The 26,876-nt window shown below is 38.8% G+C and overlaps 2 protein-coding genes across 4 annotated transcripts; both read left to right on the top strand.

The window, feature by feature from the left end:
• Positions 1-115: 115 nt before the first annotated feature.
• On the top strand, positions 116-14,255 carry mks1 (MKS transition zone complex subunit 1). Of its 3 annotated transcripts, none has more exons than XM_071536809.1 (18): positions 116-306; positions 1,365-1,486; positions 2,045-2,097; positions 3,070-3,218; positions 4,396-4,497; positions 5,000-5,128; positions 5,962-6,066; positions 6,411-6,519; positions 6,643-6,699; positions 7,037-7,079; positions 7,179-7,241; positions 8,499-8,569; positions 8,660-8,729; positions 8,821-8,928; positions 9,609-9,742; positions 10,535-10,617; positions 12,752-12,849; positions 13,342-14,255. In XM_071536809.1, the coding sequence occupies exons 1-18, from the start codon at positions 230-232 to the stop codon at positions 13,443-13,445; spliced, it is 1,677 nt and encodes a 558-aa protein (XP_071392910.1). In that variant the 5' UTR covers positions 116-229; the 3' UTR covers positions 13,446-14,255. The 3 variants fall into 3 exon arrangements, with proteins under 3 accessions (XP_071392910.1, XP_071392909.1, XP_071392908.1); XM_071536808.1 differs by having other exon boundaries at positions 3,070-3,237; positions 4,400-4,497; XM_071536807.1 differs by having other exon boundaries at positions 3,070-3,237; positions 4,397-4,497.
• A 1,791-nt stretch (positions 14,256-16,046) lies between these two features.
• LOC139658657 (AP-2 complex subunit beta-like) lies at positions 16,047-26,427 on the top strand (the record flags this gene model as incomplete). The annotated part of the gene is made up of 10 exons (XM_071536806.1): positions 16,047-16,130; positions 18,149-18,203; positions 19,468-19,573; positions 20,325-20,460; positions 21,309-21,554; positions 22,134-22,324; positions 23,394-23,615; positions 23,803-23,923; positions 25,532-25,627; positions 26,312-26,427. Coding segments are annotated over exons 2-10 (1,271 nt in total), but the record flags the coding sequence as incomplete, so codon positions are not given.
• Between the last annotated feature and the right edge of the window lie 449 nt (positions 26,428-26,876).

Genomic DNA, 26,876 nt, shown 5'->3' with positions numbered 1-26,876 from the left:
TGTGCTTTGTTTGGTTTCATGGCTAGCTAGGTATCGTTAGCTTCTCAAAGTAGCTGTCTGCCGTTTGTCTCGCCTCGAATCGGTATTACATGCTTTCATTTGCAACCGCCGTGACGGCTTAATAAAATGCGACCTGTTGCTTGTACGTCAGTGAGAACAGGCTAGCTGGCTACAAACTCTAGCCAGGGAACGAAGAGCTAGCCAACGTTAGCTATAATCCCTGCAGCCCATGGCAGACAGCTGGAACACAGATACCGGAGAGACTGTCTATCGGTCCCGGGATGCTGTCAAAAACCTGAGGATAAAGTAAGTGACGTTAACATCAGCTACCCATCATTTTCTGGATGTTAAGCTGAGTTGAATAGCAGAGAGAAATCGTAATTGGACCCTCCAACACTGGTCTAGCTTGAGCTGCTCAGTAAGGATTTGAGGTTTGATGTATGGGATAGGACTTTCTCTCCTAACGGGTAAATTATATTAATTTAATGCTGGGCGGTACTTCATCACTTGGTTATGATGCTAAGTGTATCAAATAATAATCATAAAAACATATAAATACATAGATATCTTACAACTATCAGTGTGCAGTGGTGGAAGAAGTACTGAGATCTTTTACTTAAGTAAAAGTAGCAATACAACAATGTAAAGATACTCCATTACAAGTAAAAGTCCTGCATTCAAAATCTTACTTAAGTAAAAGTACATACGTATTGGCAGCAAAATGTACTTAGAGTATCAAAGTAAACGTACTCATTATGCAAACTGTCCCCATTTAGAGAGTTATATTTTTCATAAATTATTGGAATATTAATACTGATTTATTGACATACATGTACATGTAAGCAGCATTTTTAAGTTGTCAACGTGAAGCTAATCTTACAATTAAGCTATACTTTTGGGTAGTCTAATCTATAACAATGCTGTTTTATAGTTATTTTATAAAGATGATCAAATGTTTTAAATATAAAATACTGATCTGAAAAGTAACTAGTAACTATAGCTGTGAAATAAATGTAATGGAGTAAAAAGTACAATATTTCCTTCTAAAATGTAGTGGAGTATAAGTACAAAGTAGCATAATACTCTCGTAAAGTACAAGTACCTCAAAATTGTACTTAAGTACAGTACTTGAGTAAATGTATTTAGTTACTTTCCACCACTGTCAGTGTGTCAATTCCTAGAAAGTTGAATAAAATGCAGATCGCATCCTTATCATTCAAGTGACTTATAACCACAGCAGGGTGAATTTACAATGCCTTGTTAGTGCAACATAAGACCCTAGTCCTGTACTCCTCATACTGACTTTTCCATGGACACTTTGTTTTAGCATGGCATACTTTATTTTATTTTTTTTGGCACCCCAGGGTCCGTGTTGAGAGGGTGACCTCCACAGCGGCCCTCTCCCAGCACCTTCAGCAGCAAGTTCTGTCCCAGCAAGAGAGAGGAGTCATTGAACTGGACACCTTCACCTCGCAAGGCCAAGCAGGTTATTTCTACCACAGGACGGATGCTTAAAAATAATTGTTTTAAAGGAATAGTTCACCCAAAAATGAAAATTCTGTCATCATCTACTCACCCTCATGCCAAATGAAACGCAGGTGAAATTTGTTAGTCCATATAACACACAGGGAGGTTGCCAGCACAACTTGGTAGCAGCCTTCTCCAAAACAACTGAAGTCAATGGGGACCTGTTCTTTAGAGCTCCAAAACAAAAACAGCCAAACAATCACACTGTGAATAGAAATACCTATACACCATTATTTGTTGCAGATCAATCAGCTGTAGTTAAGATTTGCACTAAATGATGGTGTAAATATACTGTAGGTCTTTTTGGAACTCTGAAGAACTGGTCCCCACTGACTTCAGTTGTTTTGGAGAAGGCTGCTATGGAGTTGTGCTGCAGCCTCCCTGTGTGTTATATGGACAAACTTCACCTGTGTTTCAACTGGCATGAGGGGGAGGAGATGATGACAGAATTTTCATTTTTGGGTGAACTATTCCTTTAAGAACGACAATGTGACATTCGTGGTGTTTCTCTCACCAGGTGATAATGAGGAGGAGTTGTTGGTGGGCTGGCAGGAGAAGCTCTTCAGTCAGGTAGTGCTACCAAGCCTTGTATCCTCATCCTACAGCAGATGGGACTGAAGTAAACACTTGATTGTGACTTAGGATGCTCTCTGATGACGAAGCAACTCATAACACCTTTTCAGCTATAACTAATTCAAATGGTACGATATATAGAAAATATAATATTTATTAGATCAGATATAATAAACACACAAACACACGTTCAATGGTAGGGGAAACTCTGGGATACCTTACTGCCTTTACATGAGGAGTTACTTAAAAAACATTATTGGGTAACACTTTGCAATAAGGGTCACTAAGTTAAGGGTTAGTTAATGCTTAATAAGCATTAACTAACCCTTAATTAACAGTTAACTAATGTGTCTGGTAATCATTTACTAATGGTGTTCATGTTAACTAAGGTATTCATTTATACAATATTTAATAGTCATCTTTATAAACTATTAAATAATGTATAAATTAATACCTTAGTTAACATGAACACCATTTGTAAATTGCACATTAGTTAACTGTTAATCAAGGGTTAGTTAATGCTTATTAAGCATTAACTAACCCTTATTAAGCATTAACTAACCCTTAACTTAGTGACCCTTATTGTAAAGTGTTACCCATTATTGTCAGGTCAATATTATTGCAATATAATATTATTGTAAGTTTTGCAGATTGGCTTTACATAACTTGTCAAAGCCAAACCTCCATCATATCACAGGTAGACCACATTGACAGGCTGATATCCGATATTTAATAAAAGGCCAATATCAGCCTGATATAATGACAAGCTTATATAGACTGACTATTGATGACTAGCCAAGAATATCAGAATTTCTAAGGTAAACAGTTTGTAAAGTATATAAGAGGATAAAATCATTTATGACGTATCAGCAGGGAATCTGCGGGTCCTGATATAGACTTAAGATGTCTTGAATTTGATGATCTCTCCATTCACCCACCCCACGTCACTGTTTCTGTGTGTGGATCTAGTATGAGATGGAGCTGTTCCAGAGTGAGGCTGTGTGCCAGACCCCTCTGGAGAGACAGTACCACACAGAGGTCAAGGCCCTGAACAGAACCAAGGGCCGACGGAATCACAGGATTTTCACCTACACCGACCACGACCGCTACACCAACTGCCTTCCATTCCACCAACTGGTAGGTTCTGCCGCATCTCACAGTGTTAACATTTTCATAGAACGCTCCACATCACGGCATCCTCTTTTGGTAGTCAAAGTGGATCGGAAAGTCAGAATTAGCTTGACTAGAAACTATATGAATAACTAGAATACCTTCAAAGTAGTAATGCGTCTTTTTTTTTTTTTGACATTTTTTTTATTTTTATTTTGGAAAAGCATTCATTTTACATTCATCTTTTTACATAGTATCAGTATTACTGCAAGTAGATTCACATAGAATTATGCACATTTCAAACAAAAAATGTTGCAGTAGTAGTTTGATAACCTTATAACGTTAGTTTTGATTATTTACAGTTGAACATGGGGAGCTTTCACCTTAGATACTACGGAGGGTTGAAGGGGGAAAAAAATGAGAAAATGAATAAAGAGCGAGCTGTTAGATGTAATGAAATAATATAAATCACATTATATTCTCACTCATTTATTCTATCAAGTCAGCTAAAGTCTGACCTTATAGGTTTAATGTACTCAGTCCACTTGGTCCAAATCTTTTTGGACTTTGAGGGAAAATGACAACCTTTCCATAATATATATTTCATATATTATTTCTATCCATTCATCATTGGTGGGTGGTTCTGATTTTAGCCACTTTCTCATGAGAGCCTTTTTGCTTGCTGCCAGAAGTATTTGTGCCAGTTTTTTTTATCATTGATATTCCACCCTTCAAATGAGATGTCACCCATGTATACAGTATCACATCTAAAAGGAATGTCGACTCCAAATACAATATTGCTTATTTAGTTTCAATCTTTGGTGCTCAGCGCTCATTGCTGTGGTGTTTCTGCACTGCACTTCCCAGAGATCACCTGTCAATCAAACAGTGTGGGCGGGACTGTGACGTCTTTTTCCTTCAATTTTCTGTTAATGAAGTTTGAGTTTCTATAGGTGGCGCTCTTTTCTTTGTGTCCAGGAAAGAGCTACCTGAAACCAAGTGTTTAAAACAGCAAATGTAAAAGCTTTCATGAACTGGCTATAGGTTGAATCACTATTCTAGTATATCAATCAGTGATAGAGTAGCAAAAGGGACATTCATGTAATAAAAATGTCGCGTATTATTACTTTAAATGTGCTGTCTCTCACAGAACACTGTCTAAAGCCATTGTTTTTGTTCCTGAAAGCAGCACTCCCAGGACTTAGTGACCACAGTCAAGTCCACCCCCACCTTCCTGGCTGAACGGATGGCCAACATGAGGCACAGGCGGCAGGAGAGACGCACAATGTAGGGTCAACACCAGCACCATTTTTTTTAAAAAGTTTATTGATACCGGGCGGTGGCTCTGTCTAAGACACGTACCATGTACACACAATGTTCTGGGTTTGAGTCTGGCCCAGGACCTTTGTCACATGTCATCTCTATCTCTCTCTCTCTTTCTCTCTCTCTCTCTAAATGTTTCCTGTGTCTCTCTACTTTCAACTGTTAAATAAAGGCAAAATTCTGTTGTCGGGAAAATTCGGATTGGAACAGACAAGAGTGTCGGACTGACTCTTGACAGTGGACTGCAGCAGTCCGACATTCAACAACATTTAACAGGTCCACCATGTGTTAAACTGGATCCCAGTCCATGCAAACCGGTTGGCAAACAGGTTTGCGTGGACCCAGGAGTCCCAGGAGGCAGGACTTGCAGTCTTAAATTATTGAACAACCATGTCCTAGGATGGGAAAAAATGCAACATTTCTCTTCAAGTCATTTCCCTCTCTCTTGGTCTGTTGTATTTTGCAGGGATTGCAGTATCCCCAAGTCGAAGATGATCAACTGGGAGCCCACGGAGGAGTTTGTGAAGACCAGCCATGTGGTGAACAATGCTATGCAGACCATGCACATCATGGGAGACCTGGGTCCCCCTGGAAAGTGAGTAAGACCGCAAACGGTAGGATATATATACATATATATATATATATATATATATGTGTATATATCCTACCGTCCATCCTACCGTTTAGTATATATATATATATATATATATGTGGGGGGGGGGGGTTGAGTGGGTCGAGACCAAGACCGAGGGGGGTCGAGACCGAGTCGAGACCAAGACCGCAAAACTACGAGTCCAATTCGAGACCAATACCATAGCAATGTGTTATCCAAGGCTACCATTGTATTTATTGACTAAAACAGCATATTTTTGTTTATTGCCTAAAATAGAAGGGAGGTTTCTAAAGACATTTCAACAAAATTAGCATGTTTTGAGGACAAAATTAATTGTAGGTAGCTTGTTTATGTTCATAACATACAGTAGTTGCACCTACAAGTCATTGGTTGGGTAGTTGGCACATCACCAATCAGCAGTCACTAAACCTTTCAGTGGGCGCATAACTTTATCAACTGTGAAAATTGTATAATTCGCTGCTGGTCACTTTCTTAGAAGAGATTATAATTATAAAAACAATAATATTATGTAACGTTAATTCATCTGAGACCGATTCAAGTCTGAGTCATATTAACTACAAGTCCGAGACGAGACCAAGACCGTCAAAAATCGGTCTTGAGACCGAGACCGGACTCAAGTACTACAGCCCATCATGCAGCTAAGAAATGGAACAAGTGAAGGCACTTACTGCTGTGTAGGAGCGTTCTTTGATTGCATGAATTGAATCTAATCAGTCCGAATCAAAAATCAGAATGTGTTGTGTGCTTCAGTGGTCGTTCTGATTATCTGCGTGTGTGTGTGTGTGCTTTCTCAGACTGGGCCAGAAAGAGAATGAATGTTTGCTGTTAACCATAAGAACAGATGGCAACGGAATAGTCACTGTTAAACCTGACTTCAACAAAGGCAAAGAGCCCTACAGGTAAGTCAACAGCTTTAGTGGAAATATATTTCCAAGTGCAGTCTAAATATCTCCCTGTCTTGATTGACTATAATATTATCATGCTTCTAAATAACAGTGTATTTGTATTATTATTATATTATTATTATTATAAAAATCTTGCATAAGGCAACTTTAAAGTAAATTTAGTCTATATATTTGGAAATCTACTGAACTTCCAGTGGGTTGGAACTTCCCAGTACTGAAATGACACCCATCTCAACTAGTGGAAATGCTGATTTGTGCTTACTTGTTAGGAGGAAGGAATGCTACATGTTTTTATGGACTGATCAACAGAATACTGATTCGTTGCCTCTGTTGTGTAGGATTGAAACAGAGGGGGAGAAGAGAGAAGTCTGGCGTCTTACCTTGGAGAACGTATCAACAGCCATGAAACCAGAGGAAAAGGAGAGGGAGCAGCATATGTACAAAGATGTGAGTTCATCCTCATCTCAGTTCTTCACGCTCACTTGTTTTTAATGTTCGGATTACTGATTACAGAGGGAAAGAGCAGAGTGTGCCTTGAACACATCCATTTTTTCCCCCCCATGTTCCCAGCTTTACATAAGGCACAAGGAGTACCTCAATAGCCTCGTTGGACAGGACTTTGAAATGGTGAGTCATTTAATAAATGATCATTGTGTTACTGCCGTTTGTTCGCTATTGGTTCCCAGTCCCAAGTCTTTCTGCTTTGGGGTATAGTGATGCAAGTATATCAGACCACACAGTTGCACTGTTACAGTTTCAGAGTTTGTGGCAGATTGTGGAAGGAGTGAAGGGCTGATGGAAAAATCACTTCATCAATTATTCGGCTCTTATCCTTCCTTTTTGCTCTTCTTAAAGATTTTGAAAGTATTGGCTAATCAAAGAACTGACAGAAGGTTTTCTGTGTAACACTTTCAGTAGGGGTCCTTAACCGGACTTTTGCACTTACTATATTTCTCTTCTTTAGCCTCCCGCAGGTATTCTACGTCTCTTGGTGAATGGAGAGATAGGTGAGTAATAAGAATGGACATGCTCATCGTTATTGTGTACATATTCAAAACGCCTATCATTGGTGTTTAATCCTCATTCTTCCCCGTCTGTCTACCCAGTCTCAGCCAAGGGCTTTGAATATGACAACTTATACATCCACTTTTTCATGGAGTTGCCCAACAGTAAGTCACATACTGTATATTTCAAACTTATGTTATGGCACTATTTAGGCTACTTAGTGATTTCTGTGTTCTTTGAAGTTGGTTAAAGTGATGACGTGACATTTTCATATAAATAAATGTCCATTTTGCTACTGTCACTGTTTGATATAACACAATAATGATTCGACCTATACCTAAGCTTTTACATTTGCTGTTTTAAACACCTGGTACTGGGTTGCTGTTTCTCTGTGTTTTGCCTAGTTAAAATTTGTTTTCAATCGTATTCACTTGTGTATTTTGATGAATCCCAATCACTTGTAAATTGGAAGTGTGTTTACAGGACCTTAATTATCATTAATTAACATAATGGCACTGCCTCAGAAATGCCATATAAGCTAAAGGAGAATGCCCACAAACATAATCTTCTGGGCCAAAATGGCATCAAAGGAAATGAAAAATAACTTCAGCGATGCAGAAACTGAGGAAAAACATAGTGCCAGTGAAAAAAAACAAAAAGGAACAGTGGGATTACAGCTATACAAAAAGCTTGACAAATCGTTGAAACCAAGGAAGAACATTCTTCTCTCAAGAACAAACTATTATAATGAATAAATATGAGCAATCTGAAAAACTTAACAGTTAAAAGTAACAGTATTGCTGCATCACTGCCCCATCATTAAGGCAGTTCATTCTTTTCATTCATAAAATATTGTGTCATTGTCAAGATTTTGTATTCACAAAGTCCACCTCATGGTCTCCAGGGCTGCGGTGAAGGAATATGGATGCAATCTATTGTACTAATCAGCCTCAGGGATCCTATGAAAGAATTTCAGCACACTTAATATGCAACAGAAACAAAATGTAATTAATTATTGATAACTATGGTCAACTAATAGAAGCCCTATTTTGTAGGGCTTTTGAGTGGCCACATGGCGAGGAAATGCCACAAACATTTATTATATCTCTGATGTAATAAATATTATATCTCTGATCTAATAATACATCATGGAAAGCAAAGTGGTTCTGCCAGTTTCTAAACACTGTCCTACAAACAGCCCTTCTTAGGATCTTTTAATAGTATCCCCCTGCACAGACCTGTTTATTACTTTTCATATTCATTTCATTTGTTTTTGTTCATATCAATGTACCAAATTACTAAAAAATGTTACCATTCCCAAGGTATTGGACTGAATACCGTTTAATGGAGATAAACAGATGGAGATAAAATTTTTAAAAAAGAATCTTTTACCATTTTAACTTAATATCTGGACTTTTTAGATTGGTCCAGTTTGCCATTCCAATCACTCTCAGGGGTTACCCACACGTGCCGGACCAAGACTTTAGGGAGGGTATGTATACAGGGAACTTGTAAACAACTTTCAGATTGTGTCTGCAATTCATGAGACGTGTGAAACCCCGAACACTCTCTCTGCCCACAGGACAACGTGGCTTTCTTCAGTTACCCCTTCAGCTTCGAGGCATTCCACATGAACGAAAAAGAGAGCGAGGGTTCGTTGTACGTCAGTGATTTTGTTCATTTTGGTCATCTATTACTGCATTTCAAAGATCAAGCTGATACATCATGTCTCCCTGGTCACAGAGTCTCTTCCCCAGTGGCCAGTGCTGTACTTCAAGGTTCTTTCTCTGGACTTCTGGCAACGCTATCGAACTGAAGGCTATGGCTACCTGGTTTTTCCTGCCACGCCTGGTATGATGTACACGGCAAAGCAAAATATTACTATTTACTATTTACTGCTTAAAGGCAAACCTTGACATTTTGAATTTTGAGTTTTGGTTGTTTTATTTCAGAAGATACTTGTCACATTGAAAGGAAAAAGTTTGTAAAATGTATTCCTTTTTAAATTTGCCTACAAAACTACACATTGACAAGTTTTAGTTTTTTTTTTAGTTTTTTTTTATTTAACAAAAACATGACATAAATCACCAGAAGACAAACAAACAATAAACACACACTAAGTCACACTAAAACAAACCAAAATAATAAACACAAACACATAGCCTACCATATATCATCACAACATATATCAGTAGGCCTAACAACCTAAATAAGTAACAAAACATTAGAGGAGAAAGAAAAAAAAAACAAAAACAAATTTTCAAATTCTAGTTTTTTTTTTAGTTAAATACAAACTTCTTACCAGCCTTCCGCTTCAGTAAACCTTTCCCACCTTTCTAAATGTTTTTTAACATCATCATTTTTTGTTTGCAATATATCCTTCCAGAATAAAATTACGTTTAATGAACATTCTAAATTGATTGATATTTGACAAGTTTTAGTAATTTCACACAAACTTCATCAAGTCCTCCCTCTTAATTGCTTGCTTTTTATGCTCTGTGTGTCTGTGCGTGTACACGTTTGTGTGTCAGGTAAACACGTAATGACGTGCCATACGTGGAGACCCCTCCAGACGGGGACAGTATCTGTGCTGAGGCGCTTCTTTATCGGAGGTTCTCCTGAGCTTGAGGACCACAGCTATGTCAGAGTACCAGGGACCTTCAAGGTAGGTTCAAATCTCTATGGCAGCTCTCTGGAGATTCAGAGTAGACATGGAGGACAATAATATACATATATACAGTACATAAACAGCATATATAAAATAAACCTTATAAACCGCAACCCTATCTAGGGCTGGGCGATATGGACAAAATTAAAATATCACAATATTTTTGACCAAATACCTCGATATCGATATTGCGACAATATTGTAGGGATGACTATTGGTGCTTTCACAAAATATTTACATAATGAGATTTTTGATAAATAATCATCAGTAATGTGGATATAATGACTAAGTGGGTAATGGCAAATAATAGAACAGCTAGAACAGGTCTGGTAAGTTCAGAAAATTACATCACTTTACTGTAATGCAGCCTTTAAAACCAGAAGAAGACAAAACATATCATATCATGCCATATCACGATATTACGATATCCAAAATCTAAGACGATATCTAGTCTCATATCACGATATTGATATAATATCGATATATTGCCCAGCCCTAACCCTATCACATTTTCTAGTTTGTATTGCCTTGATGCTTGAAGACTTTTTTCCACTTGCATCAATTCTTTTTTTCCCCAACCTAAACAAAAACTAGATGAAAACCCAAAAATGGGCTGATTCTTAAATCACTATGTAAAAAAAAAAGAATGCATCACCTATGCCTTTTGTTTCAAAAGGTATTCCTGTGTATCTCTCAGAACATTACTGAATTAAGAATGATACTGAGAAATTTTTACTGTTTTTTTTTTTTTTTACCAATGTATATTTTTGTGTTTTTGTGTTGATGCAGGGAGAGCGGCTGAGTCGCTTTGGCTTTTGCACTGAAACTACAGGAAGTGTCACTTTTACCCTGCATTGTATCCAGCATGCCAGGTAAATAGCGGGTAGCATACAGCCATATCTAGTTAACACAACATTAAAGGGAAATACTATGCCCTAGGACTGCATTAATAAAGATTTACTATCGTCTAACAGCCAGAAACATCAATTTGTTTCACCACCAAATCTGTGATATAACACCAGTGTGCAGCTCCATAGTGAAGGGAGGAAAGCAACTATGACTGATTAACTGATCGGGAGCCAGATTCAGGTCAGTTAGGCAGTCAGTCAGTCAGTCAGTCAGTCAGTCAGTCATCAGACATTTAACCCCTATATATCAGGGTACTACAAATTGATTTGCAGTACTTGAGCAAATATACTTTTTGGGAGATGCTTCCCAGGAGTTCAAGCACCAGATTTGGCCCACAGTGAAAAGTTGGCTCCCGACTCAGAATAATTAAAATCCCAATCCATAATTGTGGCCTGTGTCTCCGTTAGAGGCACTGCTGCCTCATGGCTGGTTTGGTTTATGTTTTGATTCACTGATTTGAAGATGTTTTTTTCCAGTCTTAACATGACGCAAAGACTTGACTGTATGTGATAGCTAAACTAGAGTTTCATTTTATTAACAGACATGTATGATTTACAGTAGGTTAAAGTTGCAAAATCGTATATTTCATTGTGTGGAAATTAGGGCTGGGCGATATATCAATATTATATCGATATCGTGATATGAGACTAGATATCGTCTTAGATTTTGGATATCGTAATATCGTGATATGGCATAAGTGTCTTTTCCTGGTTTTAAAGGCTGCATTACAATAAAGTGATGTCATTTTCTGAACTTACCAGACTGTTCTAAAACAGGGAAGGAAACCCTGTCTTTGCATTTTATTTTGATCACAGTCTTGTTTTAATGAAAGTGCTTGTGACATCTCACATGTGGCTTTGACTTACAACTGAACATTTAGCCTACTTTGTAGAAAATACCGAGATATATATTGTGTATCGCCATTCAGCCTAAAAATACCGAGATATGATTTTTGGTCCATATCGCCCAGCCCTAGTGGAAATACACTATTCTGACTTGTGAGTGTATCTATACGCAAAAAGGAACCAGAAAATCAATATATTATATGAACCTTCCTGATTGAATTGAATAGATTGCTCTGTAGTCAAGTTTATCGTCTTGTCAGCTCTGTGCCTATAAATGAGTATAGCCAAAAGCAACCTTTTTATTGTGCCAGGAGTTCAGTTTCTTAATTGAAGCCACTGACTGAAACGAAAAAATGTGATGCGACTGCCACGCATTCTCAAAGTGCCAAGCTGGTTGCAGCTTATCACAAATTACGTACTTGTTTTTTGTGTTGGTACATAAATTTGGGTATATATAATGAAGGGATGACTGGTTGAAACGTTACCATTACAACTTCAACAGTCCATTTTACCCTCATCTTTGAGTGATCTTTCAATGTTGGCTGCCTTAACCCCAGTGGTGGAAGAAGTACTGAGATCTTTTACTTCAGTAAAAGTAGCAATACAACAATGTAAAGATACTCCATTACAAGTAGGCTAATGCATTCAAAATCTTACTTAAGTAAAAGTACATAAGTATTGGCAGCAAAATGTACTTAGAGTATCAAAGTAAACGTACTCATTATGCAAACTATCCCCATTTAGAGAGTTATCTTTTTCATAAATTACTGGAATATTAATACTGATTTATTGACATACATGTACACGTAAGCAGCATTTTAAAGTTGTCAACGTGAAGCTAATCTTAACAATTTAGCTATACTTTTGGGTAGTCTAATCTATAACAATGCTATTTTATAGTTATTTTATAAAGATGCTCAAATGTTTTAAATATAAAATATTGATCTGAAAAGTAACTAGCAACTATAGCTGTGAAATAAATGTAATGGAGTAAAAAGTACAATATTTCCCTCTAAAATGTAGTGGAGTATAAGTATGAAGTAGCATAAAATGGAAATACTCAAGTAAAGTACAAGTACCTCAAAATTGTATTTAAGTACAGTACTTGAGTAAATGTACTTAGTTACTTTCCACCACTGCTTAACCCTTATATTGAGAGCTCTGTCAATTTGGGAAGGATTTTTTGGTTTGGTTTCTCTACCATAGCTTACTGTGTTTTTTGATGAATGTGTCTGTCTTGTATATGCTTCAGGGCATTTGTTGACGCCAGCATATTGAAGAAGAGGAGGCAGAGAGTTTCTGACCAGCTGGGAGGCTTTTCTCAGCAAGGAGCTGTCTGCAACATCCTGGGTAAAGGGAACCACTCAGACTGCACCAGCTATTCATTATTCCCTGTAGGCTCCTCAGGTTCCATATGTATAATATCAATTGGAAGGCAATGTTGAGTGGGAGATAGCTATAGAATAGTCAATCAATTACAAAGAGTGAAGAGCTGTATACATTTATAAAAAGGGCACAACTCCATTTGAGAATTTACACATATTCATATCGTGAATTCATTATTAACTGTTCATTAAAGTGCATATGTCTGATAAAGCCGAAACCCAAAGGACTATGACTAAGACTGGTAGTACCATTTAATAGATAATCATAGAAAATAGATATTAACTGGGGAAAATATATAGTGAGCTCCCCTAGAATTTGGACAGTAACACATTTTCTGTTTTGGACCTATATTATTTTGTGAAAAATGTTAGCCGGCAAAATAATTGAGTTTGTCATTATCTGTTAAAACTCATACTTGTTATTTGAATTTTTATTTCTCTCAATTTTCTCTGTCAGAGGCATTCCAGAGGGCCAGGAGACGGATGCAAGATGCCAGAGAAAGTCTTCCCAGAGACCTCATCAACACCACCTCACAACTCCAGACTGAATCCACTTCATAGAGTACAGGAGTCTCATTCTATCAGAGAGATTTTGAGTTTTGAAAAAGGGCCAAATGGCTGGGACATGCTATTTCAAGACTATAGTAAAGAGGCTTAGAATAGAGGCAGCATTCCCAAAGAGATTAAAGAGTTGTGCACTTGCATGTTTACCGTGTTTGCTGAGAAAGCGGGACTGATGTAACCAACGAGATTAATCACAAAAAACTGTCAGGAATTGGTGGCTAATTGCTAGTTATTCTTTGAAAAGCTGTCTGGCTAATAGGGCTGAACAATGAATCGAAATTTTATCGAAATCGCAATATGGCCTACTGCAATTTTGAAATCGCAGCAGGCGCAATATTTGTTAAAGGTGAAATGTGTCAAAATACCATTTTAAAGTAAATATTGTGGTGCTGCAGAGATGTCCTGGCCTACACATCATATTCTACAGACTTAAGAAAACATCTTTGTTTGGTACAGATCCCCGCAAAAATCACACCATAATCATTTTAATAGGTTTTTCAATGAAAATGAGAATGATGTAAAAATTATCATTCCCTCTAGTGTCGCAAATCATATCGCAATTGCAATATCAGTCAAAATAATTGCCATTAGATATTTTTTCAAAATCGTTCAGCCCTACTGGCTAACATGCTAGGGAAGGGTGATAATGCAGGTAAAATATGAATCTCTGGGGTAATGAATAGCTAGCAAAGCCAATATGCCTACTAAGTATGTAATCACCAAGCATTGCATTCTTTGTACAGACTTCATGCAGACAGTGGGCCTTACCTCAGAAAACTTTACTGCAGAAATCTTTGAGATAACATAGTGGAATAAAGAAGATCTTTTTTAACTATATGTTGTACTTTTTTCCTGAATTCAAGAGAAAATGTCAGCATCTCAAAAACCATTGCAGTTTTTTTTTTTTTTCCCTTTTCATGTCTCCGCACCTCTTATAAAACTCTTTAGTGCCACCCAAAGTGAGGCGTGAAAAACCTTTTGGCTTTGAAATGTCCCAGCTATCAAACTCTAGAAGTCTTCCAATTAGTAATTACACATGTTAAATGTAGCACACAGTGCTTCTACATCAATGCCAAGCTAAGGGCAGAATTCAAAAAATTTTCACAAATTCAAAGTTGAAGATAAAATTCTGAAAATCAAGGCACTTTATGTATACCATTTTTTGAATAGAATGTTTACTAAGATTAGTCAAACTATTCAGGAATAGACATTTAAATGCTCCAATTTCCTACTGACTTCCATGGTATACCAGTCAGAAATTCCTTTTTTGAGTTGATATGATGAATACCTATGGAAGCCCATTTCCGCCAGTGTGATGGAAAAAAAAAAAGATCCTGTAAGTCATTATAATGCGTTAGTATCTCACAATAATGAGTTAGTACCTCAAAATAATGAGAAACTTTCTCAAAATAATGACTTAGTATCTCAAAATAATGAGAAACTTTCTCAAAATAATGACTTCTCATTATTCTGAGACACTAACTCATTATTTTGAGACACTAAGTCATTATTTTGAGATACTAAGTCAAAATCTTGAGAAAGTTTCATTATTTTGAGATACTAAGTCATTATTTTGAGTTACTAAGTCATTTTGAGATACTATGTCATTTTGAGAAAGTTTCTCATTCTTTTGAGAAAGTTTCTCCTTTTGAGATACTAAGGCATCATTTTGAGTTACTAAGTCATTATTTTGAGATACTATGTCATTTTGAGAAAGTTTCTCATTTTGAGATACTAAGTCATTATTTTGAGATACTATGTCAGGTATTTTGAGAAAGTTTCTCATTATTTTGAGTTACTAAGTCATTATTTTGAGATACTATGTCATTATAATGACTTACAGGACCGTTTTTTTTCATCACACTGGCGGAAATGGGCTTCCATAGAATACAATGTCTACTGAATATGTAATTTAATTTTCATGAGGACTGGACTAATGTTAAGCGAGAATAAACAATAGGCTGCCAGTCCTTCAGGCCCGGCCGCCTAATTACAATGGAAATACCAAGCATACTGGTAGGACATGAGGTAGTTTCACCAAATCTCATGCAACAGTATGCCCAACTTCATGAGCATGGACTTGTTCCTTTTTTGATGGTTCTATCAAAACTGCATGTTGTCTGTTATGTTGCTGTCTTGTCACGCCCCACCCAGCTGCTTCATGTGCCATTGGCAATATCATAGGGGGAATGTAGGATTTACGAGGGGGCCTTAAAGGCAAACTCGCAAACTAATGAATCCCTTGATGGACTCGACCATGATACTTAGTCATTGAGAATTACAAGTACATTCAACTGCTTTTTTTTAATTTTCGAACTATGAATCACAGTAGGTCAATATAATATTGGCTTATGATGCACAAAACACCTTCCTCAACAAAAAGTGAAAGCTCAATCACATCACAGTTTGTAGAGTTGGATATCAAACTAACGTATGATTATGAATGGTGATCTATTTCCAGTTTGAGTTCAGTCTGATCTACAGTATGTTGTTTCGCCTGCCCTCTTTCCCATATTTCCCCGTTCTGCCGACTGTTTCACATTAAATAAACCGGGAAGTTATCCGATTTCCCACGGTAGTTGAACGCACCAGCACAGCCAGGATTCTCCATCTTCCTCCAGACAGCGACCACCAAGCAGCATCCTGCACCCACTGGTATTTTAAGGTTGTCAATACATCAAAGTGAGTATCTGGAATCTTTTACAGTTCCTAGTTTCTATATTGTTATTCATACATGATTTCGTTCACAAAATGCTTTTGCGTCGGCTAGCTAACCAGCTAACGTTAGCTAACATTACCGTCAGCATCCGAAGCTGGGCCGCTCGGCAGTCCTTCCATTTTCATGTCAGATTTTCACTGCTCTGTAGGTCACAGCCGAGTGGAAAAGCTAGAAAACACTCGTAACTTTACACTTGACTGCGTGTATAATTTCTGGCTAACGTAATTCTCGAGTCATCTCCAATACACCAATGTATTTTGCATGGAGCAGGTTAACGTCAGCTAGCGCTAGCAAAGTGAACGGGTAGTCGCGAGTGTAGTTTAAATGTAACGTGGTAGGTCAAACGTAATCACAACTCCATAGACACAACACTAAACTGACGTCTCATTTTAATTTACGGAAATGGACGAGATTAGAGTGCGGCTATGGAATCGTTTCATATGCGTATTCACATCTCAAAATTGTTACCGCGCTGACGGTTTACGTTTTCCTATCTTTGGTTAACGCTGTACTGAATTAAATAGCACCTCTAACACCTGTATACCTAATTTCATGACAACAAAAGCGGACTGTGTAACGTTTTAGAGGTCAGCTGGTCATTATTTATTGATAATACGGTCTATGTATGCGTCTTAAACGTTAGGGACACTAACGTAAGCGCCCTGTTCGACTTCCCTAAATCCACCCTAAAACACTTAAAGGGGAATGCCGCCCATTTTAAGAATTCACATATGTTGTTCCTTCAATACTTGCGAACATGCACCATTTTTGTTCTTAAAGCGAGAAACTGGAGAAGTAACCGTTGAATTTGTGATGTCACTGGGATGACACTGCTCTATAGACAATACATGGGGTAGTGACTTTTTTTTTTTGAGATGGAATTTTGTTGTGGCAACTCTTGCTCCACAAAAAGTCACTGCTCCATTCATTGTCTATGGAGCAGCCCTTGATTTTACATCCCAGTGACATCACAAATTCAGCAGTTCTCTCTCCCCAACTGGTGTGATATCACATGAAGAGATTTCCAGCACAGCTACAGTGGAGTTTGATAGGAGAAACATTTTCAATGAAAACAAGAGAAAGGGCTTGCCAGACTAGACTCACCATTTTGCACTGGCAATCATACAGGGAGAAATTCATGGTTGCAGAGGAATAGATACCAATTTCTTGCTGTTACTATCACTATCATTACTGCTCTCTCCACCTTACACATAAAACCAACGGCTGAATGCAGCAATAAGGCAGTTCCCTGGAAGATGCCGAAAGGTATTCTGGGAAATGTAGGAAATCTCTAACTGAAGTTGAACTGGGCGAGGCAGGTTGAGGGAAAGTGGAGACAATAAAAAGGTCAAATTACAACACTTCATCACAAAATAACTCTTGGAATGCATTGAACACCACATATTGATGATATATAACTGTGTGGGGGGGATTTTCCTTTAAAATTCTCCAGCTAGTATGGAAGGGAAATGGACCACAAAAAAGTCTGCTCTCTTCATTTGATCAAAAAATCCCAGATGGCATTTTCTATCAGTGGATTGGAATACCTTTCATATTGTAGCCAACCCCTGTGTGGATTTCACTTTAGGTCTCTGAGACAAAATCTCATCAAATGGGGGTCCGTGGCTCTAATGTGGACTAAATTAGGGGTCCTTGATATGAAAAAGGTTGAGAATCACTGTTCTAATGCACTCTTAACAATTTTATACTATCCAAAATATGAAGCCAAGTTGTATGGTAGTATGTTACATTGTAGTAATATGCCTTTTTATGAGAAGCCACACCCACTGCCACGCCCCTCTTTGGTCAATTGGCATGAAAAGTGAATCAGTTGTTCCTTGCCCCATGGCTAAAGTTTCCACAAAGTTTTATGCAATTCTGTTCATAACTAAGGTTTATCTTGGTGTTGGACAAAATATATCATGCTCAAATTGAATGATGTTTTGCTCCCGGACTAATTCAACGTATTTCTCTTCCATAGACTTCAAGGGCCGCAATCATGACGGACTCCAAATATTTCACAACAAACAAAAAAGGTGAGTAGGGAAGGAAGTGGTGGCCAACACCGTACACCAAATCTGACTAGCCTGTTTGCTAGTCATTTTCAGTCTGGCTGGTGCAGAATTTCTCTTAACGGCTCCTTAAAGGGTTCCTACACAGGTCTGGAAAAGTAGTAAAAATGAATTTGATCATTTCCAGGTCTTGAATAGTTTGGGAATTTGAAAAAATGTCTGGAAAAGTATGGAAAATGTCGCGGTTCAGGTCCGATACACACATAATTCTAGCTTTTATGTTGTTGTAGAGCCACTTTGAGTCCACAGTTTTTGTTGATGTGAAGAATAATGTTCAGATAGAGGGACGCTCTTATTACCCAGCCGCTGTCAGCATGCATTATATCAAATACCCACCAAAATCAAATCCAGGCAAGAACATAGGGTCTGGGAAAAATATGGAATTTTAAAATGGAAACCGTGTAGGAACCCTGCCAATCATCTCACATATTCTGATATTTGTCTCTGTGAAGAGCAATCTTCATCTATACAGTGATATGACCTAGTTAGCAGGGGCAAGATGTCTATCTGCGTAAATCATATTGAACACCAGACAAAATCTTCGAAACAAATCAAGGTCTGGAAAAAGTATGGAATTTTTTAATTGAAAATGTGTAGGAACCCTGTATTGGGCAAAATTTGAATGTGAGCGCATTGTAATAAAATGCAAATAATATTACACGTTGATTGTTATGACTTATTTCACAGCTTAGTTGAATACTCAGCTCTGATTGGCCAATGAAAGCATTCTGAGGTCCACTGCTGTTTGACATTTAATCATATCACTCTGCATTGAAGAACGCAAAGTCCCATCTTTCATCGATCAGATACTCTTATGGATTTATCACGTTTTGATTTATCACTGGCTGTCTTTGCCCTTTGGCGTTCGGGTGGTTGTTGCTGTAAATTTATTATTGATTTTCATATTCATTAGTCAAAGGTCCACGTCTACCACTACACATAGGCATGGTTCAGTTCAGTCGACAGCCTTGTCTACAAGAAGCTGTGTTGTTGTTTTTTTTTTTGTAATTCAAACCTTGGTGGATTAACAAGATAGTCATCTGGGATGTTGTAAGAAAATGAAAGCGTTTTCTGTCAAGGTTTCCCCTGACTTGAAGTCCCACCCCCTGCTAAACCTCTAAATCAAGTCCACATCTCTTCATGGCAAAGCTAAAAAAAAAAAAGGGGATATCTGGCTGAATAGTCCAGATGGCCGCTGCTAGCGCTCACAGTGTGCCTCCTGTTCCAGGGGAAATCTTTGAGCTGAAGGCAGAGCTGAACAATGAGAAGAAGGAGAAGAGGAAAGAGGCGGTAAAGAAGGTCATTGCTGCCATGACTGTGGGCAAGGACGTCAGGTACAGCCGAACATTTTAACTTGAACAGTCTAATAACATGTTTATCATCTTTTTCCAGAGATTTAAGGCTTTTGAGTTCCAATATAGGCTCTTATTTTCTTCTTGAATCTTGATGATGTCTAATTTCTCTTACCCCGCGTTCACACTCTGAGCAACTTAGTTGATGGGTGGCTCTGTCTTGACCGATGTGCAGGTGGTGTGAGACACTCTGGTTGCATCTTTGTAGTGTCCTCATGCAGCTACAATGTCAAATTATGTATTTTTTTTTGCTGTTTTGGCATTGCGTTTCATAGCGTTACAACATTTTGAAGAGTTAACATAGCTAGCAAGCAAGCAAACCAACGCCAAGTAGGTAGCATTAATTTAAAATAAACAGAATTAAATCAATAAAATTACTTCAGAGCTTACCTACTGTTCTGCTACTGTTCTCCAGGCATTGTTTTTGAATGTTTATTTCTGTAGTCTTTAAAATAAAATTTGTACAGAACTGGGAAGCCTTGAATGGCTGGAATCAACTTCTCGTCCATTTTGCACTTAACAGGCAGATTGATGATGAAATGAAGTCACATCATTAGTGAAACAAGGAAGCACAGAAATCTGATTGGCTGTTGACGGCTGAGTTTACCCGGTCGCTCAGCTCTATAGGAAATGGATGGACGGCCGGTGTCATGCTCCCAGTGTGAACTCAGGGTGAAAGAAACAGCCTAAAAGCCTCAGCCATTCTGTCTGAATCCTCTTGCTTTGCCTTCAGCTCTTTGTTCCCAGATGTGGTGAACTGCATGCAGACCGACAACCTAGAGCTGAAGAAGCTGGTCTACCTTTACTTGATGAACTATGCCAAGAGCCAGCCTGACATGGCCATCATGGCTGTCAACAGCTTTGTCAAGGTAAGATGGACTGGGATACTAATGTGACTTCTTCAATGCTTGTGACACCACTAGCCGTCGGCTCCCATAGTTTCCCTATACAGGATTCCCACTGGCCATGGAACTTCTGGAACATCATGCAGTTTTGAGAGGTGTATTCCAGACAAGGAATTTGATAAATTCTCTGGGGAAGTCAGGGAATATCAGGGAATTTTACAAACGGCCACTTTACAGGAATATAGCAGAATTTTACAACTTGCTTCTAGGGCTGAACAATTAATCAAAATTTTATTGAAATCGCAATATGGCCTACTGCAATTTTCAAATTGCAGGAGGCGCAATATTTGTTAAAGGCCAAATGTGTGTCAAAATACCATTTTAAATGAAATATTGTGGTGCTGCAGAGATGTCCTGGCCTACACATCATATTCTACAGACTTAAGAAAACATCTTTGTTTGGTACAGATCCCCGCAAAAATCACACTATAGTCATTTTAATATGTTTTTCAGTGAAAATGAGAATAATGATGTAAAAATGATCATTCCCTCATAGCAAATCATATTGCAATTGCAATATCAGTCAAAATAATCGCAATTAGATATTTTTTCAAAATCGTTCAGCCCTACTTCACACATTCATTACATTCGATGATCGTTTTCAGCAGTTTTTCTCCACTTTAAGCCCAACTGTAGCGGAAATTAGACTGAAAAACAGGAAGGAATAAAATGTTTAGGTCTTAGAGGTGCTCCAACTTAGTTATGGAAAGCCATGTATGTTTACATCAGGGCCACAGTGGGACCCTTGCCAAGAGACAAAATGTGATTGAAACCCCATTGTGATTACCGCAACCCTCTCCTGCCTCTCCCAGGACTGCGAGGACCCCAACCCTCTGATCCGGGCCCTGGCCGTTCGCACCATGGGCTGCATCCGGGTGGACAAGATCACCGAGTACCTGTGCGAGCCGCTGAGGAAGTGCCTCAAGGACGAGGACCCCTACGTGAGGAAGACGGCTGCCGTCTGCGTGGCGAAGCTTCACGACATCAACGCCCAGATGGTGGAGGACCAGGGCTTCCTGGACTCCCTTAGGGACCTCATCGCTGACTCCAACCCCATGGTAGGTATCAGGCTTATGACGGCTTCCACGTGTCCGGTGTTTTCAGTGTGTCAGCAAGCAATTTTCACATTAAATAATAAACAATAAGTGAAGTTCTACATGAGTCTAGCTGTATACCCAAAATGAGAAAAATGAGGATCGAGGGAGCTCATGTTACTGCAGTCGCCCATTATTCCCTATTCAATTATTTATTTATTTATTTACAAAATCAATAGTAGATTTATGTTGATTTGATCTGTTAAAGCAGTGATTCTCAAGCTTTTTCATATCAAGGACCCTAATTTAGTCCACATTAGATATAATTTTGTCCAGAATTCCATGACTATCTGTATTGTAGGTAGAGAGATAACAGTGAAACTATGATCAAAACAGTCATTCTTCTACATTCTCTAATTGTGTCCACTTCTTGTAAATGAAATAATGCTGAAGTTTAATAATTCATCGATTTGCTGGGGACCCCCTGGAACCCCCTCGAGGACCACCGGTGGTCCCCGGACCCCACGTTGAGAACCACTGTGTTAAAGGATCATCAGAATTCTCCTTCAAAAGTTCTCATCACAGAGTGCCTCCGTCCTCCAGGTCGTGGCCAACGCAGTGGCGGCCCTGTCGGAGATCAGCGAGTCTCATCCCAACAGCAACCTGCTGGACCTCAATCCACAGAACATCAACAAGCTGCTGACGGCCCTCAACGAGTGCACAGAGTGGGGGCAGATCTTCATCCTGGACTGCTTGTCCAACTACAACCCCAAGGATGAGCGGGAGGCCCAAAGGTACCAGTCAGTCAATCGAACTCTTATTTGGAAGTATTGAATGCGCTGTACTGAGCCGTGCTCTCATGAAGACAGCAGTACCTCGAAGAGCATGATTTTATACAATGCCCTAGTATTCACTTACTACAGCACTCCTCTCATGTTGTGTAGTACAGTGTCGGACTGTTTTGAGGATATGGCACATCAGTGACACACCATTTCAGTGACTACCACCATTCAATTTTGCATAGTCCTTCCATTCTCAAAGTTGATTCAGTTGCCCTCTAGGGATGGGACGATATGCTTATCTCGCGGTATGATTCGATTTGGTTATGGGGTTAATAATTCGATACAACCACGATACAACGTAATAAATAAAAGTTCAGTGACAACAAAGTCTAACTGTGCAGAATTCTGTTTATTTCTGAGACGCAAATCTTTCTAGCAATGGCGGTGGCTTGCTAGAATCTAAACAACAATTTAAAAACGTTATTACAAAGTAGGGCTGAACGATTTTGAAAAAATATCTAATTGCGATTATTTTGACTGATAGTGCAATTGCGATATGATTTGTGATATTAGAGGGAATTTTTACATCATTCTCATTTTCATTGAAAAACGTATTAAAATGATTATGGTGTGATTTTTGCGGGGATCTGTACCAAACAAAGATGTTTTCTTAAGTCTGTAGAATATGATGTGTAGGCCAGGACATCTCTGCAGCACGACAATAAAATGGTATTTTGACACACATTTCACCTTTAACAAATATTGCGCCTCCTGCGATTTGAAAATTGCAGTAGGCCATATTGCGATTTCGATAAAATTTCGATTAATTGTTCAGCCCTAATACAAAGTGCAAATAATAGAATTTGGATGGAGAGCTTGTGAAATTGTGATGGTCAAGCCATCTCATTCGTGATTATCACAGCAGAATACAATGAAGCTGATATCACAATTCCTTTTTCTGCCCCGCAGTACGTATTGTCACATATTTGTATTGCAATATATTGAATTTCGATATATTGTCCCAACCCAATTGCCCGCCGTTTCCTTTACTGATTGTCCATCTTTCTTCTCACTTTGCAAGCATCTGCGAGCGCGTCACCCCCCGGCTGTCCCACGCCAACTCGGCAGTGGTGCTGTCAGCCGTCAAGGTCCTGATGAAGTTTCTGGAGCTGCTGCCCAAGGACTCGGACTACTACAACACCCTGCTGAAGAAGCTGTCCCCGCCGCTGGTCACCTTGCTTTCCGGAGAGCCCGAGGTCCAGTATGTGGCCCTTAGGAACATCAACCTCATTGTCCAGAAAAGGTCTGTGGCCACACTGTGCTCGTGATATTTCTTCCTTTTTTTTTACACAAGCATGCATTTGCCCTGAAGACGCCATGCAGCATCCGCCACTTGGTTCCGATCACTACATGACCAAAATGTCTCTGTGTTGTTTGCTTTGGATCAAGTCCTCCCTCAGTATAACATATTATGTGTCCCATGTGTGTAGGCCAGAGATCCTGAAGCAGGAGATCAAGGTCTTCTTTGTCAAGTACAATGACCCCATCTATGTGAAACTGGAGAAACTGGACATCATGATCCGCTTGGCTTCCCAGGCAAACATCGCCCAGGTACCTTACATAAAACAAGCCTTCATAGGAACTTCATATAGAAGATAATACTGTACTGCCTGGTGTGCGAGTGCACACTGTATTTCCCTTATGCTGGGCTCTTCGGTCTCCGTGTCACCAAGAGGAGAATCTATGATTCCCGTCTGCATTGGGCAGTGAGATCTGACGTAAATATCAGATCAAGAGTAAAATTAGGAAGGACAGGGGAAAAGAAAATTAAAGAAAAACATATGGATTCACTCACAATGTGCATCTAAAAGTGGGAGTGTCTTTCTATTTTACTTGCACTGCATTTTGCTTGTTCTTTTATATGAATTTTATCTTTTTATCTGTCTTTTATCTGCCTTCTATCTGCCGTCTTTTATCTGCCTTCTATTGATGTAAAGCACTTTGAGCTGCATGTTGTGTATGGAAGGTGCTATACAAATAAAGGTTATTATTATTATTATTATTATTATTATTATTATTATTATTAAATAGTGCATACCGCAATTCCTCTTAGCACTGCGCATGCCAAAAAGTGTTACGAACCAACCAAGGAATACACAGAGCCCAGCTCTTAACATGCTCCCGAGCACCTAATAAACATATACTACGGTATGTGGATAATAATAAAAGTTTTATACCATTGGCCAATCCACAACACGGCAATAATGAAAGTTAGTTTTGAATTCACTTTGGCAGGCATAATGATATTTGAGTACAAAGTATCAGTCAGATCCAGCTCCTTGACTGACAGGCATTAGACTGCTCGGTTTGCAAGACGTATTCCACATCCTCATGAGAATAGATGTGATATATCCAGAAAGAACAAGTCTAAATAAGGAATATCTCACAACACGCCTGTATTTTGGGGAAACCCAACCTGGCGCTCCCAGCTGTCTGAGAAGCATTTAATACCAGTAATAAGTATGAGGTCTAACTAACCCATGCATGGTAGTTGGGATGCATTCATTCACAGCTCACATATATTTGTATATATGACTAGGGCTGCAACTAACGATTATTTTCATTATCGATTAATCTGTCGATTATGTTCTCGATTAATCGATTAGTTGTTTGGTCTATAAAATGTCAGAAAATTGTGAAAAATGTGGATCAGTGTTTCCCAAAGCCCAAGATGACGTCCTCAAATGTCTTGTTTTGTCCACAACCCAAAGATATTCAGTTTACTGTCATAGAGGAGTAAAGAAACCCAGAAAATATTCACATTTAAGAAGCTGGAATCAGAGAATTTTGACTTATTTTTCTTAAAAAAATTACTCAAACCAATTTAATCGATTATCAAAATAGTTGGCAATTAATTTAATAGTTGACAACTAATCGATTAATCGTTGCAGCTCTATATATGACTTTGTGTTATGAAGCTGCTAGCCTGCATGATTAGAAACAGTTTATTGAACAGAATGAAAACCTTTTGAATCGAGGCACATTAGCATGTAATAACTATGCTTGGATAAAAACTGATTTATTGCCATATGGTTAGGCAGCAATGTCCTGCAGTCCATAAGAACAATCTGTTAAACACAGTGCTAGATTGATATTTTATGGTTGTTGTGTATGTGTATACATACTGTATACTTGACTGCTGTTCTCTGTCAATGGCAGGTCCTGGCTGAGCTGAAGGAATACGCCACTGAGGTGGATGTTGACTTTGTACGTAAGGCTGTCCGAGCCATCGGACGCTGTGCCATCAAAGTCGAGGTAAGAAATACCACAGTCCTTTATCCATCATTTAAAACCAGATGGTATAAAATCGATAAAAAGTGCAAAACAGTAAATGGGTAATAACCAGGATGATGAAAAAACCCTAACACAATCTTCTGCTTCATGGAATGCTTCGAGTGTGCTGCCTGGCCTCATTCCTCTGACCCATATTCATACATAATAATATACACTCATACAGACCTCATACAGACTCGTACATAAAGCTGTCAAGTCTACCAGTGATTTCTGTTTTTCTATAAGCCCAGGATAATATATAATTATGTGAAGGCAGTCTCCTGGGTAGTGTACCTCCCGTCTCTTCAGCTCCAGCTACCCTTTGCCTGACCAATTCCCATGTGGTGTTTCCTGACTATTTGCTGTCTATGTAGTCTATTTATCTTTGTGCTATTCAGGACCGAAGTTATTGGTGCATGTACCCTCCTTTTCAGCTATTGAACAGATGTCAAACTGCATCTGTCACTTCCTTTCCTGTCAATTTGGTTCCGTATTTGAATTCATTCTCCCACCTGGCTCCAATTTGGTATAAAATGAAAGTATACAGCATCACTCTGAGTCTCTCCTCTGTTCATGTTTGCCGCCTTAGGAATCCTTCGAAAATAAGCGATATCTTTTTGTCCAAATCACGATGACATGGCGTCTCTGTCCTATTTCCTACCCAAGCAATCCGCTGAGCGCTGTGTCAGCACCCTGCTGGACCTGATCCAGACCAAGGTCAACTATGTGGTCCAGGAGGCTATTGTGGTCATCAGGGATATCTTCCGCAAGTACCCCAACAAGTACGTTTCCTGCTGGAACCTCCGAGGAGCTCCCAGCATTCAACACTTAACTGACCAATCCTTCACATCAGCTTTCTCACTTGACTAGAAATAACCTGTTGTTAAGTCATAGGAATATATTATTGTAAATCAAAATCCTAATATGCATCATGTAGTGATTCTCAACCTTTTTCATATCGAGGACCCCTAAGAATTCCATTTGACTATCTGCAAAGTAGGTAGAGAAATAACGGTGAAACTATGATCAAAATAGTCATTCTTCTACATTGCATTAACTTCTTTTAAATTAAATAATGGTGAAGTTGAACAATTCATCAATTTGCTGGGGACCCCCCGGAATCCCCTCGAGGACCCCTGGTGGTCCCCGGACCCCACGTTGAGAACCACTGATATAGACTGCTGACTTTTACTGATCAGCAAATCATTCAAAGTAGGCAATGAAATGTTGA

The sequence above is a fragment of the Centroberyx affinis genome, unplaced genomic scaffold (genome assembly GCF_046629955.1).
Source record: "Centroberyx affinis isolate AG114_WGS23_722 - 3 ecotype Tasmania unplaced genomic scaffold, CSIRO-AGI_Caff_v1 ptg002944l_1, whole genome shotgun sequence".
Lineage (NCBI taxonomy): Eukaryota > Metazoa > Chordata > Actinopteri > Beryciformes > Berycidae > Centroberyx > Centroberyx affinis.
The sequence above is the reverse complement of the archived record's forward strand: the minus strand, read 5'-3'. Positions and strand labels throughout refer to the sequence as shown.

What these genes read in the sequence shown, in the direction of transcription:
- mks1 (XM_071536807.1), top strand. Translation starts at nt 230, where the DNA reads ATGGCAGACAGCTGGAACACAGATACCGGAGAGACTGTCTATCGGTCC. An exon ending in AGGAGAAGCTCTTCAGTCAG is followed by an intron (nt 2,098 to 3,069) that starts GTAGTGCTACCA and finishes GTGTGGATCTAG; the next exon opens with TATGAGATGGAGCTGTTCCA. An exon ending in AGCAGCATATGTACAAAGAT is followed by an intron (nt 6,520 to 6,642) that starts GTGAGTTCATCC and finishes CCATGTTCCCAG; the next exon opens with CTTTACATAAGGCACAAGGA.